We start from the raw sequence: 13746 nt of genomic DNA, 5'->3' as shown, positions 1-13746 counted from the left end.
AAAAGGGAACTTGCATAGAAAAATAATAATTGATATTTAAAAATGTATAGAGTTTTAATTCTTATGACTATTGTTGTTTTGTTGTAGTTGGTTGATAGCTGTGATTTGTTTGAAGTTCACCATCTGGTGAACTTGGAGCCTGTTTAATTTAATACATTTGTCTTTACTCAATTGTACTTTACAAAAGTGCACTTTTATGTGCATTAAGAAGTACCGAGTAGATTCCAATGTGCCATATGGCTAACCTACTGTAGTGTCCAGTCAGAATTTCCCTTATACTCTACAAGATGTGTTAAAGCTGCATTTAAATATCTAAATAAAAACAATGAACAGTTCCTTCATTATAATGTCGCTCCAAATTACTTTTTCCATATGACTGTCTTTCTTCCGTGGAACACAAAGGGAAATATTTGTACATGTATTCACAGGGTTTATTTGCCGTTATGTCAGTGAATAGTGAATAGACGTGCCACATGATGTTTGGTCATGAGAACCAGTTTGAGTCTGAATGTATCATTATGGCTCCATATTTGATTTCAGTGCTTTATTACTGACTTCATTTGATTTGAGTGCATGGCCGGGTCGTTTTCCAAATCGACTGAGGGGGGCACAAGTCGAATTGGAAAATGACCAGGGCTGTGTTTCCCAAAAGCATTGCAAGTTTAAGATGATCATTGAGACCATTGGCACCAACGGTTTTTAAAATTAGCTTAAGCTTACGATGCTTTTGGGAAACGTAGCCCTAATCATAAAAGCTTGTCAAGGCGAACTGTCAGGAAATTTCTAACCAGCTGCTAATCACCTTCTTACCCTTATGAAAATCAAGAGTTTATGGCAAATTTACCGCAAACTCGCCACTGATAATTTCCACATGCAAATGAGCTTTGCGGCAAACTTGTGGCAAATTGTCCATTGTTGCCAAATGCTTGCTGGAGGTTCACCACTACCGGCGAAGAGCCGCAAATTTATGTCAAACATTTGCAGCAAATCAAAAGCTAATTTGCATGTGAAAATAAGAAGCTGCATATTTGCAGCTAGTTTCGATTTTTGTAAGGGTACTGCCATTGTTCCACATCATCGGTAGGTGTGACCTGAAGCTCCAACTACTTTCAGGGTGACAGCTGATTCAGTCAGTTAAGTTTAATTAGTCCACAAATGTCATCAAATATACTCAAATACTCTTAAGTGCCCATTCACTCTGTTGTTTGATATGCTGCTTCACTCATGAGTCATCTGCAGCCGAAAACCATCCAAACATCTGCCCAAAGTAATATATGCCTAACATCATTGAAGTGTCAGCCCTGTTTGACACTTCAATGATGTTAGGCATATATGTGATTGTATGGCTTCAGAAGACTTGAAATATAAGTGCATGAGTTTAATTGATTATGGGTTTTTTTATAATTATTTGTCACACCGGAGTCACTATTCACAACCATTCATATTCATTACACTGCAAAAAAAGTATTTTTGTCTTGTTTTCAAAGAAAAATATCTACCAGTAAACATCCTTAAAATAAGATAAATTTACTCCAGATGCAAAATGGTGTAAGATATAAAGACGTGTATTCAGAGAATGTATCTTGAAGTAAGCTTAAAAAACGGTTTGCCAATCTGGTAAGAAAAATACGATTAATTTAGGATTGACGTAAACATTTGTTTCTTACCCCAAGACATATTCTCTGAAAACAAGTCTAAATATCTTAAGCAGTTTTGCTTCTCAAGTTAATTCATCTAGTTTTAAGCACATTTAGATGTTTTTATAGTAAAACAAGACGAAAATACTTATCTTGATGATCAGTTATGACAAATTGATCCTGTAAACACTGAAAATTCACCGTTTGTGTTCCACGGAGGAAAGAAAGTCATGAGTCTGAAGCGACATGAGGGTGAATAAATAAATGACTGAACTTTCATTTTTGGGTGAACTATTCCTAGTTCACCCAAAAAAAGAAGAAAATCGGAACACAGACAATTACTACTAGAAGGAATAAAAAATATGATGATAATAATATAATTTAAGGCTTATAATGCAGTCTTATACAACAATTTCAGAATATCCAAGTTGAAATATTTCAGAAATGATTTGTATATGAAGTACTCAGCGGTATTAGCATTGAAAGGTGGTATATAACATTAATAATGATTGGCTGAGTGCTGGGGAAACTCACACTCGATGCATCTGCAGCCCATGTGCAGACAGCGCGCATACGCCTCCAGAGACGACTCGCTGGAAAACTGGTCTCCTGTCAGGTAGCTAAAAATACACACGTCAGGGCCTGTGTGTGAGTGTGTTATGTCCCTTACAACTCGAATTATCAAATGCGCACACACACATCTTACACTCAGTAACCATTTACCTTTAACAGTACACACACACATTAAAAGTGCTTAAAAAACAGACCATTCAACTTTAGCAGGCTAATTTGACAGTGCAATTCAAACAATATATACATGTTTTTCTTGTTCATGACTTTTGTTTTGTTCTCCTGTAAATCTAAATGTTCTTAAAGAAAAAAAAGTAGCAAATTGTTGTGTCTTGTTTTCTGCATAAACCTAATCACATTTTTAGAATTCTGCTTGATATAGAAAATAAATGCCATTAGGAAATAGTTCAACTTCATTTATTTGTATGTAATCTAATCATGCAGCAATGTTAATGTCCATCATTGCACTGTGATCACAGTCATACTCACGTGTTGTGTGATGAGGAGATCCAGTAATGGGAAAGGGGGTTGTTCATGTCCTCTGGACACACCTGATCCAGCTGAGAGTCCCAGATAGTGTTCTCCTTAGAGAACAGATAAGTAAGGAACTGAAAATCACAAAACATAGAACACAGTCTGATTAAAAGCGTGCATGAATTGGTACTCAACATGTAGGTTTTCAACCAAACTCAGAATTTCTTTCTATTTCGAGCTAAATAGAACCCGAAACTCTTGAAAGTGTCTGTGAAATATTTTGTCAAAACGAAGTCACATTTTTGCTCTTTTTTTTTTTTTAATCAAACGGTCACTAGCCACAGAAGGTTCAACTAAATAGTATATTTTAGATGAGATTTGCCATTTTTTGCAACCGTGTTATTGGTGTTGGGGAAGCTACTTTGAAACAAGTGGCTCTTTTAAAAAAGCGAACTATTCGCCATTCTGCAATTCAGTGTAAACTTCCCGTTGCCTTTGAAGGAATGCAATGTGAAGGTTTATTCACATATTTCTCTGCTATCAAAGTGGATAGCAGGCACAAAAACACTGCTATAACATGGGCCGTCATCTTGACTGAGTCACATGCTAACAAATGCGTTTTCGAATATCTCCATTTTCCCTGACCACACTACAACGTGAATGCTAGGGCTGGGTGTTGATTCAGATTTCCAGATACGATTCTGATTCACAAGCTCTCGATTCGATTCTGATTCGATATATTAGAGCATATTTTCATTATAATGTCTCTTTTGCTTGCATAATGATAATGTGATTTATCAAGCGTTTACGAAAAGCCCAGTTTTTGCTGGACAAAAACACTGTCTCAGTGTGGATGGAAGGCCAAAACATGAATGTATTTTCAAACAAAAATGCATGTGTGGATGTAGCTTAAGTGACCTGTTCCCATGTGTAATAAATGTCTCAATATATCAATATATCACAAAATCTAATCTAAAAAGAGATGCCACAAACTAAAGCCACAAGCATCCTGGAAGACACTTCTTCTGCAAAAGGGATGCACCAAATTTAGAGAGCATCTTCACACTGCAATATCTTTAACGTGTTGCATGAATGAACATAAGAAAAACTAATTCAGGTCTTTCAGAGCACATCAGATAATATCTGTTAAATTAGCAAATAGAACATGGGTGGGAAAATAGTAATAAATGAAGTGAGATGAGTAATGCAGGAAGTGTTTAGGATGAAGTGTCACCTCGTCCTGATGAAAGTACGGCTGTTCAATCTCTCGTAGAGGATCCTTCAGGTAATGAAACATGAACTCCTGCACTTTGTTATCATCTGTGGCCCAAAGCTCCTGAAAAACATACAAACATATCATTCATTACTGTAAACCCACAATGAGAAGATTCTCAAAGTTCATTTTCTTTTATCAAAGCAGCACTTGAGCTTCAAATTCGCCTTATTCAAAAATAGGGCTGAAGCAATTAAGTTAACGTTATAGACAAAAGAATGTTGTCGACATAAATTTCCGTTGTCGAATAGTTATTTTATCTGATTTAACGTAATATGAGATCACATTAAACTCTGATGATGATGCGCGAGAACAGCACCGCAGCTCGTGCCAGACTGAGGAGAGGAAGAATTACACAGATCACAGTCCAGATGCACGCCAAACTTCTATGAGTTGTGTGACTGTTCCGATCTAAGGGGGAGGGATTGAAACGGCACACGGCTGAGGCACACTGTCACAGGTACACTCGTCCCTCGAGTGCACACGCTTGCTGCAGCTTGATTATAACGTGATGGCTCACGACTTAATGAATCATAATATATGCATTACTGTGTGTTTATTATCGTGAAGAAAACTGGCAATACACAGCTTTATTAATAAGAGAGAGTTTGTTTTTTGTGAGTTAAAGATGGATTGAAGAGAACAGAAAGATGATAGAGGAAGTCTACACCCTATTATAGACTGCAACAAAACACATTTTTGATTTGTTTTTGCTTGTTTTCTAATATGAATATCTAAACCTCCTTTAAAAAAATTTACATTTACTTTAGCAGCTATACTGCAGTAGAAAAAATATCTTCTCTGAGAATGTTGAATATAAAATAAAAATGTGCTTTTAGAGAATAGATCTTGAATAGAATTATATTTTGTCTTTACTGCATTCGCAGAAGTAGAACCAAGTGAAAAATACACTTATAAACAAAATACACTTATATACAAAATACACTTCTATTTAAGATACATCCTCTTAAAGCAAGTCTAAATATCTTGTTTGTTGCTTCTCAAGTAAATCTTGTTTTAAGAATTTTTAGACAATGTTAAATGGAAAACAAGACAAAAACACTTGATAACAATAGGAATTTTTGCAGTGAATTTCTTTACTGAATTAAACTATTTTCTCCCTTTAATTCAGTGAATGTCATTTAGAGGTATTTTAAAAAAAGTATTTTGTCCTCTTTAACAAACTTTTAATTCGGGGCACAAGCTGAATAATCAGTTAAGAGCTAATGATTAATCATTTAATAATCGCTGAATAGTCGAATACTCCTTAAATGAACCAATAATCAAAATAATCATTAGTTGCAGCCCTATTCAACACACATTTAAATGCAATTTCTGATAGACTTCCATAATTAAACAATCTGCAGGTCTGTAGTTTTGGTGTAATAAAATGTTACAGAAAAGTACACTGTTTATTTGTGGAACGTCTGTCAGTTACCCTACTGAAGGCTGCAAAATCTGCATCTTTTGTAATTCTTGGTCTACGTACATATCCAGATGGACATGTTTGGCTGTTGCATCATGTTTTGCACACGTCCTGTGTGAACGCCCCTCAAAGGGATAGTTCAAAATCAAGAAATTATGCAGTTTTCCAAACTCAAGTACACTGTACAAACAATAACACTATATGTGTGCAAATCCAGTGTGAATCCAGCAGTGACTAGAATGATCCTCTCACCTTCTGATGTTCAATGAGGAAGTTCTGGAAGTCCTCCAGAGAGATCTTCTGCTCAGGTCTCTCAATAAACCTGCAAGAACACGACAAATCAGTGGTACGGTGGCTGTATACATCCTGAGACAGATGTGCAAATGTGTCATATTTGATTGAATGAATTACTTGATTAATTAATCTCATAAATATTGCTGAGAAATGCCCACACATAAAGCTAATTCAAAAGGCATTACATTATAGTGGCAGATGAGAGAAGAGAATGAGTAAATAACCTTTGCAGCAGAGGAATCTCCATCTATATGAAAAACAGACAGGGTGATTATGAGAGTAATACATTTATTGCATGATCCTATAACTAAACCCACTTGAATACAGTAAAACACACTGAAACACACAGACTGACATCTACATGTCTGAATACCAACAGCTCAGACCCATCAGAACCTAATGAAGTTACGTGACGAGATATCAAATGGCCAGAACCATTTATTTTCATATATAATCTGCTTGATACGAGTGATTAAATCAACAAAGGAACACAAACACACAAACACACACAAGCACAGATGGCGTGTGAGTACTGGGGTCATCCGGGTGCCGTGAGTGTGTGTGTGTGTGTGTGTGTGGTTTAGTGTGGCCTAATAGCTTTTAGCCGAGGGATCTTGCAGCGTTTTAAAAGGGCGAGTATTGACGTGAAGTCCATTTGAGAAGCGGGGCAAACAGAGACGTCTGATGGGCGTAAGTGCCTCGGCATCTTGCCCTGCTACACAAACATATAAATAGCAAACATAAATAAATAAAACTGTAACTTACTGATTTCTGTGCGTCAAACATCAGACTGCGGTACAACTGAGCGAAATGACTGTACGATACATCTACATTCCGCAGCTCTCCATCCTAACAGAGATTAACCAATTCAATTAAACTCAATTTGAGAAAATTAAAAAGAAATAATGAAAACAAATACAGAAAATAATGGGCAAAAATACAAAATCTGAAAATATACTGAATAAAAAATACTGAAATTAGAAAAACAAAATGTGTTAGAAAATTACTAAATGCAGTAAACTAAATTAACAAATTTAAATAAATCATGAAAAATTAACCAAATTAATTATCGTAATAAAATAAAAAGTAATAAAATAAAATTAATAAATAAATTAATGGGAAACCAAAGAAATAATAAATCAAATACATTCGCAAAAATTATGTATGAAAATAAAATACAGAATACTTAATCTTAATAAATAAAATAAATAAATGAATACAAACAAATTACAAAAATGAATGTGAAAAAATAAAGCAAAATACAACAAACAAAAAATATTTGCACAATTGAATAAATATTTATTTTTTATTTTTTTTTACTTAAGACACAAATTAAACCAATGCAATAAAAAAAATATTTACAATTAACATTTAAACTACAAAGTGTTGGGTGTGTTACCGGAAGTTTCTCTCGTAAGAACCTCATGTTGGGAACTCTGTAGTTGACTTGACACAACATACTTTTCAAATCCTTACAGGAAATTCTGCAAAGAAAACACAAACGTTTTGGAATGTGATTATAAAACGTTTCACAGGATGATGTCAACAGTTTGATTTCTGGAGGAAGTTCAGTATTGTTGCAGGACAATTCAAGCTTGAAATGTTCACTGCAGAATTTTCATGCATCCAAGTTTTAGTGTTCTAATTTTTGTGTTTTTTAGTAAAGACAAAATAAATGCATTTACTAATCAATAAAACATTTAAATGTCCTTAAAAAATGCCATCCACCTGTTTGAAATTCCAATTTGTTTTGAAGTATATATATACAGTTGTAGGAGCTCTTTAAAGGAAACACCCTGGTGTTACATATTTAATGCGTTATAAATGGTAAATGTTATAGCTTTATTAAAGTTCAAATAATAAGGAAGCTAGTCATGTAAATAACTACAAACTCTAAACTGCAACTAGAAGAGGCCCTGACAGCACAGAGAAATGCCAGATTCAGAGTTATTTTTAAAAGATGATTTTGTCCAGACCTGGGTAGCTCAGCGAGTATTGACGCTGACTACCGCCCCTGGAGTCACGAGTTTGAATCCAGGGTGTGCAGAGTGACTCCAGCCAGGTCTCCTAAGCAACCAAATTGGCCCGTTCGCTAGGGAGGGTAGAGTCACATGGGGTAACCGCCTCGTATCCTCCTCGTATAATGTGGTTTGCTCTCAGTGGGGCGCGTGGTGAGTTGTGCGTGGATGCCGCACAGAACATCATGAAACCTCCACACACGCCATGTCTCCATGGTAACGCGCTCAAGTCACATAAGATGTGAGGATTGACGGTCTCAGACGCGGAGGCAACTGAGATGCGTTGGAAATACCAGGAGAACAGCAGTTACAGAAATAACAATTTACATTTATATAGCACTTTTCTAGGCACTCAAAGCACTTTACATAGTATAGGGGGAATCTCCTCAACCACCACCAGTGTGCAGCATCCACCTGGATGATGCGACAGCAGCCATAGTGCACCAGAACGCCCACCACACACCAGCTATTGGTGGAGAGGAGATGGTAGAGTGATGTAGTCAATTTAGGGATGGAGATTATTAGGAGGCCATGATAGAGAGGGGCCAATTTGGCTAGGACACCGGGGTTAAACCCTGTGTCCTAGGGATTTTTTAATGACCACAGAAAGTCAGGACCTCGGTTTAACGTCCCATCCGAAAGACGGTGCTTTTTTACAGTATAGTGTCCCCGTCACTATACTGGGGCATTAGGACCCACACAGACCATAGGGTGAGCACCCCCTGCTGGCCTCCCTAATACCACTTCCAGCAGCAACCTTTGTTTTCCCCAGGAGGTCTCCCATCCAGGTACTGGCCAGGCTCAACACTGCTTAGTGTTAGTAGGCAACCAGGCAATAGCTGCAGGATGATATGGCTACTGAAATACTCAAACCAGCCCATCTACATATATATATATATATATATACACATATACACATATACATATATATATACACATATACATACACATATACACATACATATATACATATATATATATACATATATATTACACATACACACACACATACATACATATACACATATACAGTGCGTACGGAAAGTATTCAGACCCCCTTAAATTTTTCACTCTTTGTTATATTGCAGCCATTTGCTAAAATCATTTAACTTCATTTTTTTTCCTCATTATTGTACACACAGCACCCCATATTGACAGAAAAACACAGAATTGTTGACATTTTTGCAAAAACTGAAATATCACATGGTCCTAAGTATTCAGACCCTTTGCTGTGACACTCATATATTTAACTCAGGTGCTGTCCATTTCTTCTGATCATCCTTGAGATGGTTCTACACCTTCAATTGAGTCCAGCTGTGTTTGATTATACCGATTGGACTTGATTAGGAAAGCCACACACCTGTCTATATAAGACCTTACAGCTCACAGTGCATGTCAGAGCAAATGAGAATCATGAGGTCAAAGGAACTGCCTGAAGAGCTCAGAGACAGAATTGTGGCAAGGCACAGATCTGGCCAAGGTTACAAAAACATTTCTGCTGCCCTTAAGGTTCATAAGAGCACAGTGGCCTCCATAATCCTTAAATGGAAGACGTTTGGGACGACCAGAACCCTTCCTAGAGCTGGCCGTCCGGCCAAACTGAGCTATCGGGGGAGAAGAGCCTTGGTGAGAGAGGTAAAGAAGAACCCAAAGATCACTGTGGCTGAGCTCCAGAGATGCAGTCGGGAGATGGGAGAAAGTTGTAGTAAGTCAACCATCACTGCAGCCATCCACCAGTCGGGGCTTTATGGCAGAGTGGCCCGACGGAAGCCTCTCCTCAGTGCAAGACACACGAAAGCCCGCATGGAGTTTGCTAAAAAACACCTGAAGGACTCCAAGATGGTGATAAATAAGATTCTCTGGTCTGATGAGACCAAGATAGAACGTTTTGGCCTTAATTCTAAGCAGTATGTGTGGAGAAAACCAGGCACTGCTCATCACCTGTCCAATACAGTCTCAACAGTGAAGCATGGTGGTGGCAGCATCATGCTGTGGGGGTGTTTTTCAGCTGCAGGGACAGGACGACTGGTTGCAATCGAGGGAAAGATGAATGCGGCCAAGTACAGGGATATCCTGGACGAAAAGTGTGCTCTGGACCTCAGACTGGGCCGAAGGTTCACCTTCCAACAAGACAATGACCCTAAGCACACCGCTAAAATAATGAAGCAGTGGCTTCACAACAACTCCGTGACTGTTCTTGAATGGCCCAGCCAGAGCCCTGACTTAAACCCAATTGAGCATCTCTGGAGAGACCTGAAAATGGCTGTCCACCAACGTTTACCATCCAACCTGACAGAACTGGAGAGGATCTGCAAGGAGGAATGGCAGAGGATACCCAAATCCAGATGTGAAAAACTTGTTGCATCTTTCCCAAAAAGACTCATGGCTGTATTAGATCAAAAGGGTGCTTCTACTAAATACTGAACAAAGGGTCTGAATACTTAGGACCATGTGATATTTCAGTTTTTCTTTTTTAATAAATGTGCAAAAATGTCAACAATTCTGTGTTTTTCTGTCAATATGGGGTGCTGTGTGTACAATAATGAGGAAAAAAAATGAACAAATGATTAGCAAATGGCTGCAATATAACAAAGAGTGAAAAATTTAAGGGGGTCTGAATACTTTCCGTACCCACTGTATATACATTATATATATATATATATATATATATATATATATATATATATATATATATATATATATAAACTAGGGGTGTAACGTTTTGAATTTCTTGTATCATGGTTTTAAGGCCACAATTTTTGGTACAGTTCGGTATTTGCCATGTTCAGAAAAAAAGAATATTACTGCCAAATCCAAAGAATAATCTATTCGGTAAAAACATCAACAGGTTTGCTCTTAAAATTAACAATCATTGTTTTACAACAGTCTTCATAGTTTAATCATGGCATTTGTAGTAAACTCTTAGTAACAACAATATAAACATGGTTACTGTCATGGTTACAATATATAGTAAAACTATGGTTACTGATATCATCTCAACATATATTCAATATTCGGAAGCTGTACATCACTATAAAAAGGAATAGCCTTGCTATTAAAATGAATACGAGAAGGGATGTTGTGATAATGCTGCTTGAGTATTTTAATACGTGGAAATCCCACATGAACACCCCAAGTGCTTTAAATATTGTTTCATGTCTGTCCGAATTATCACGGACTGTCTGCTTAAAAATAACGTTTGGAATAAATCAACGTTTTAAATAAACATTGTCTGTTTTATAAATGTTTTTTGACCATCGCTTTTGTAATTGACTGCAAAAATAAATTGTTCCCAGAAAGGAGAAAATCAAGGGACTTCTCTATCAGCGGCTCGTTTTCTCCGCTTACCATTTTCAGCTACACACAACACGTGCAGAACAGTGATGTCATCAAGTTGACACACGTGAAACACCGGCCCATATCCATCACCTGATCAATTCAGGTGAATTAACGGAGGTTGTAAAAGTCTGTTTAATGCTTTGTTTTCTTCACCAAACCTTGTGCTCCAGATGCAACCTTGAGGCGAACCGACCGCAGTTCAATGCTTACCAAGCCATGGGTGGCAAACCGTACGGTTCGTTTTTTTTACCGAGAATCGTTACATTCCTCATACACAAATACATACATGGCTGGACTGGTAATCTGGCATACCGGACATTTTCCCAGTGGGCCAACACACTTTGTTCAGGAGCAGAATGTCCATCGGGAGAACCGAGTGGGCCAGTGGTTCGGCCACGAAAGCAACTATGAGCCGCCGCGTTATGCAGAACAGACCACAAAACAGTGCCACGATATGCAGAAAAGGACAGCGAACCACCCAACCAACATACATATACATAGTGTGTATGCTTGTTGTACGCAAGTATACACACTTCGTGTAATACAGAGCATAGAGACAACTTTCCACTTTGCGGGGATAAGATCGTTCACCTTTATTTGATTTAGCCACAGATGTTTTGGCAAACTGAAAATGTCACGACTCTACATACGAGCACCATTTCAACTGAACACAACACCTCAAACTGAGTCTCTCCACCCCTCCTGTGTGTGTGTGTGTGTTCACATGTTCTGATCTTTGTTTCCTGTTGCAGGATGTGCTGTCTCGGAGTTCTATTTACCCAACAGGAGTGTGTGTTTGTGTGTATGGGTAGTTCTGGCTGATAAGACTCAGTAACTCCGTGTCAGCTATTTTGCTCTTTAAGCATATACATCATAATGTAAAGACACTCAGATAGGAAGATGGGATTATGAACATCAGTTCACCAGAAAAACCTTCAAATCAACACAGAACATCTACCAAACTATATTCACCCATCACCACATCATACATACCCATGTGTTAAAACACGGCTAGCGATCAGAAGCTTTTTAAATGGCCTTTTTATAGTGACAGTGACCGTTTTGCCTGTGTTCTGAAGTATTTTCCTGTTCATTTTCAAAGATTATTTACACTGCCAATGACAGAATCAAATCAAAGTTTTAATGTAATTTAAATGTGTTTGCTTATCAGAGAAAACCATTACTGCCTTTTTTCCTCCAACATTACAGCATTGGTTCTCAACTGGTTTCACTTCAGGACCCAGACCTCACTTTGGACTTCAAGTGGCAACTCAACACAAAACACATATTCCCTTTTTCCTTACATTGATTTGTTTAGGCTTTTCGAGGATGAGGGCAGATCACACAACCTGTCCATTTTGACATCTATCTAATTTGATTCGCTTCTACCAAGTGACAGATTAATTTGTTCCAAAAACACAATTTGTTTGAGTTTCATTGGACGCACAAGTCAGTCAACAACAGAGGCAGATGAGCCATTCCCAGCATACTTCTCTGATTGGTTGAACTTGCTTCAGGATCATGGGTAATGTAGTACTTCAAACATTCAGGAATGAAACAAAATTACTTTTGCAAATAGAACTGAGTAGAACAAAGAGCCCTACAGCAGATGGTATGACCTCCACAGATCTTGGATCTCTACATCATTGAGTCAGTCTGGGATTACATGAAGTCAGAAGCAGCGGAGACAGAAAACATAGATAGAACTGTGGCAAGTTCTCCAAAAACATCCAATCTGCCAAAAACCAAGAAAAACTGTCTAGGTGTACTTGGGACAATTTGTGCACTGTTTTGAGGTATTGAAAGCTTTTTTTATGCTTACTGCAATTTGTATGAAGTGAATTATTAAATGGAATTTTTATTTACAAAACTACTGTAGAGCTTCTATTATTACACATCATATTATACACAAAACATTATACAATCATTTTGTTAGGGAAATTATTTTAAACCATACCTGTCTTCCCTGTTGCGATCCACTGCATGAAACTGTTTTCTAAGCCACCTGAGTCAAACAAAAGTAAAAGAAAAACAACGGTCACTTGAATGTCAACCAACAAACACTTTTTTTTTTTCACTGGACATACAAGTAAGGGATGTGCACTGATAGCCCACAATTGGCCAACCATTCAACACGCTAAATACCAAAACCACTATTCATTTTTTCTACATGTTTTCTGGCCGGGTTTGGGTCCCTTTTTTCAAGTAGAGCGAGAGTTAGGGGCTGTTTAAACATGCATTTGTGTGCGTCTGTGCTGTTTATCTTTGTACTGTTAACACGCACTGGAAGGGTGTCTTTGACTGTTGCGCTGAATCTGCACTGTTGCGTAAGATTGCCACATTTTTAGACACCAAGTAAAGTGAAAAAGAACTTTAATATTTATAAATGCTGTTCAGGTTGTAAAGAGGATGTCATGTGACTGCAAAATTTCAGCGCTTTATAAGCGGTGAGATAGTGCCCCCGCCCCGCTCTGGTGTGCATATTTAGAACAATAATTAGACAAATTCAATGCCATTTGATTTTAAACCATTTCAAAATCAAAGCACCCCGAAGAGGCTATAAAAGTGCTCATTCCAGGCACATGGTAACATTGCTTTTGCTGCCTCACGGAATCTGCCCAGGTGGAGCGCTTAAACAAAAATAATCAAAGTGTCACAGCCTGTATGAGTTGTGAGATTTTATCATTTGTGCTATTTAGGCTCATAGCTCACTGT

General features: G+C 37.6%; 1 protein-coding gene across 1 annotated transcript in view; it reads right to left on the bottom strand.

Moving 5' to 3' along the window:
• The window catches only part of LOC127628606 (1-phosphatidylinositol 4,5-bisphosphate phosphodiesterase gamma-1-like), a 69628-nt gene that overhangs the window by 34794 nt on the left and 21088 nt on the right, over window positions 1-13746 (bottom strand). Inside the window, exons 6-13 of the mRNA XM_052105375.1 lie at window positions 12989-13036; window positions 7074-7158; window positions 6440-6523; window positions 5899-5921; window positions 5633-5702; window positions 3916-4017; window positions 2697-2815; window positions 2172-2257 (exon numbers count right to left, since the gene is read on the bottom strand). Of these exons, the coding sequence (XP_051961335.1) occupies window positions 2172-2257; window positions 2697-2815; window positions 3916-4017; window positions 5633-5702; window positions 5899-5921; window positions 6440-6523; window positions 7074-7158; window positions 12989-13036 (617 nt within the window). The remainder of the gene's footprint in view (window positions 1-2171; window positions 2258-2696; window positions 2816-3915; window positions 4018-5632; window positions 5703-5898; window positions 5922-6439; window positions 6524-7073; window positions 7159-12988; window positions 13037-13746) is intronic.

Source organism: Xyrauchen texanus, chromosome 35 (assembly GCF_025860055.1).
Source record: "Xyrauchen texanus isolate HMW12.3.18 chromosome 35, RBS_HiC_50CHRs, whole genome shotgun sequence".
Lineage (NCBI taxonomy): Eukaryota > Metazoa > Chordata > Actinopteri > Cypriniformes > Catostomidae > Xyrauchen > Xyrauchen texanus.
The sequence above is the reverse complement of the archived record's forward strand: the minus strand, read 5'-3'. Positions and strand labels throughout refer to the sequence as shown.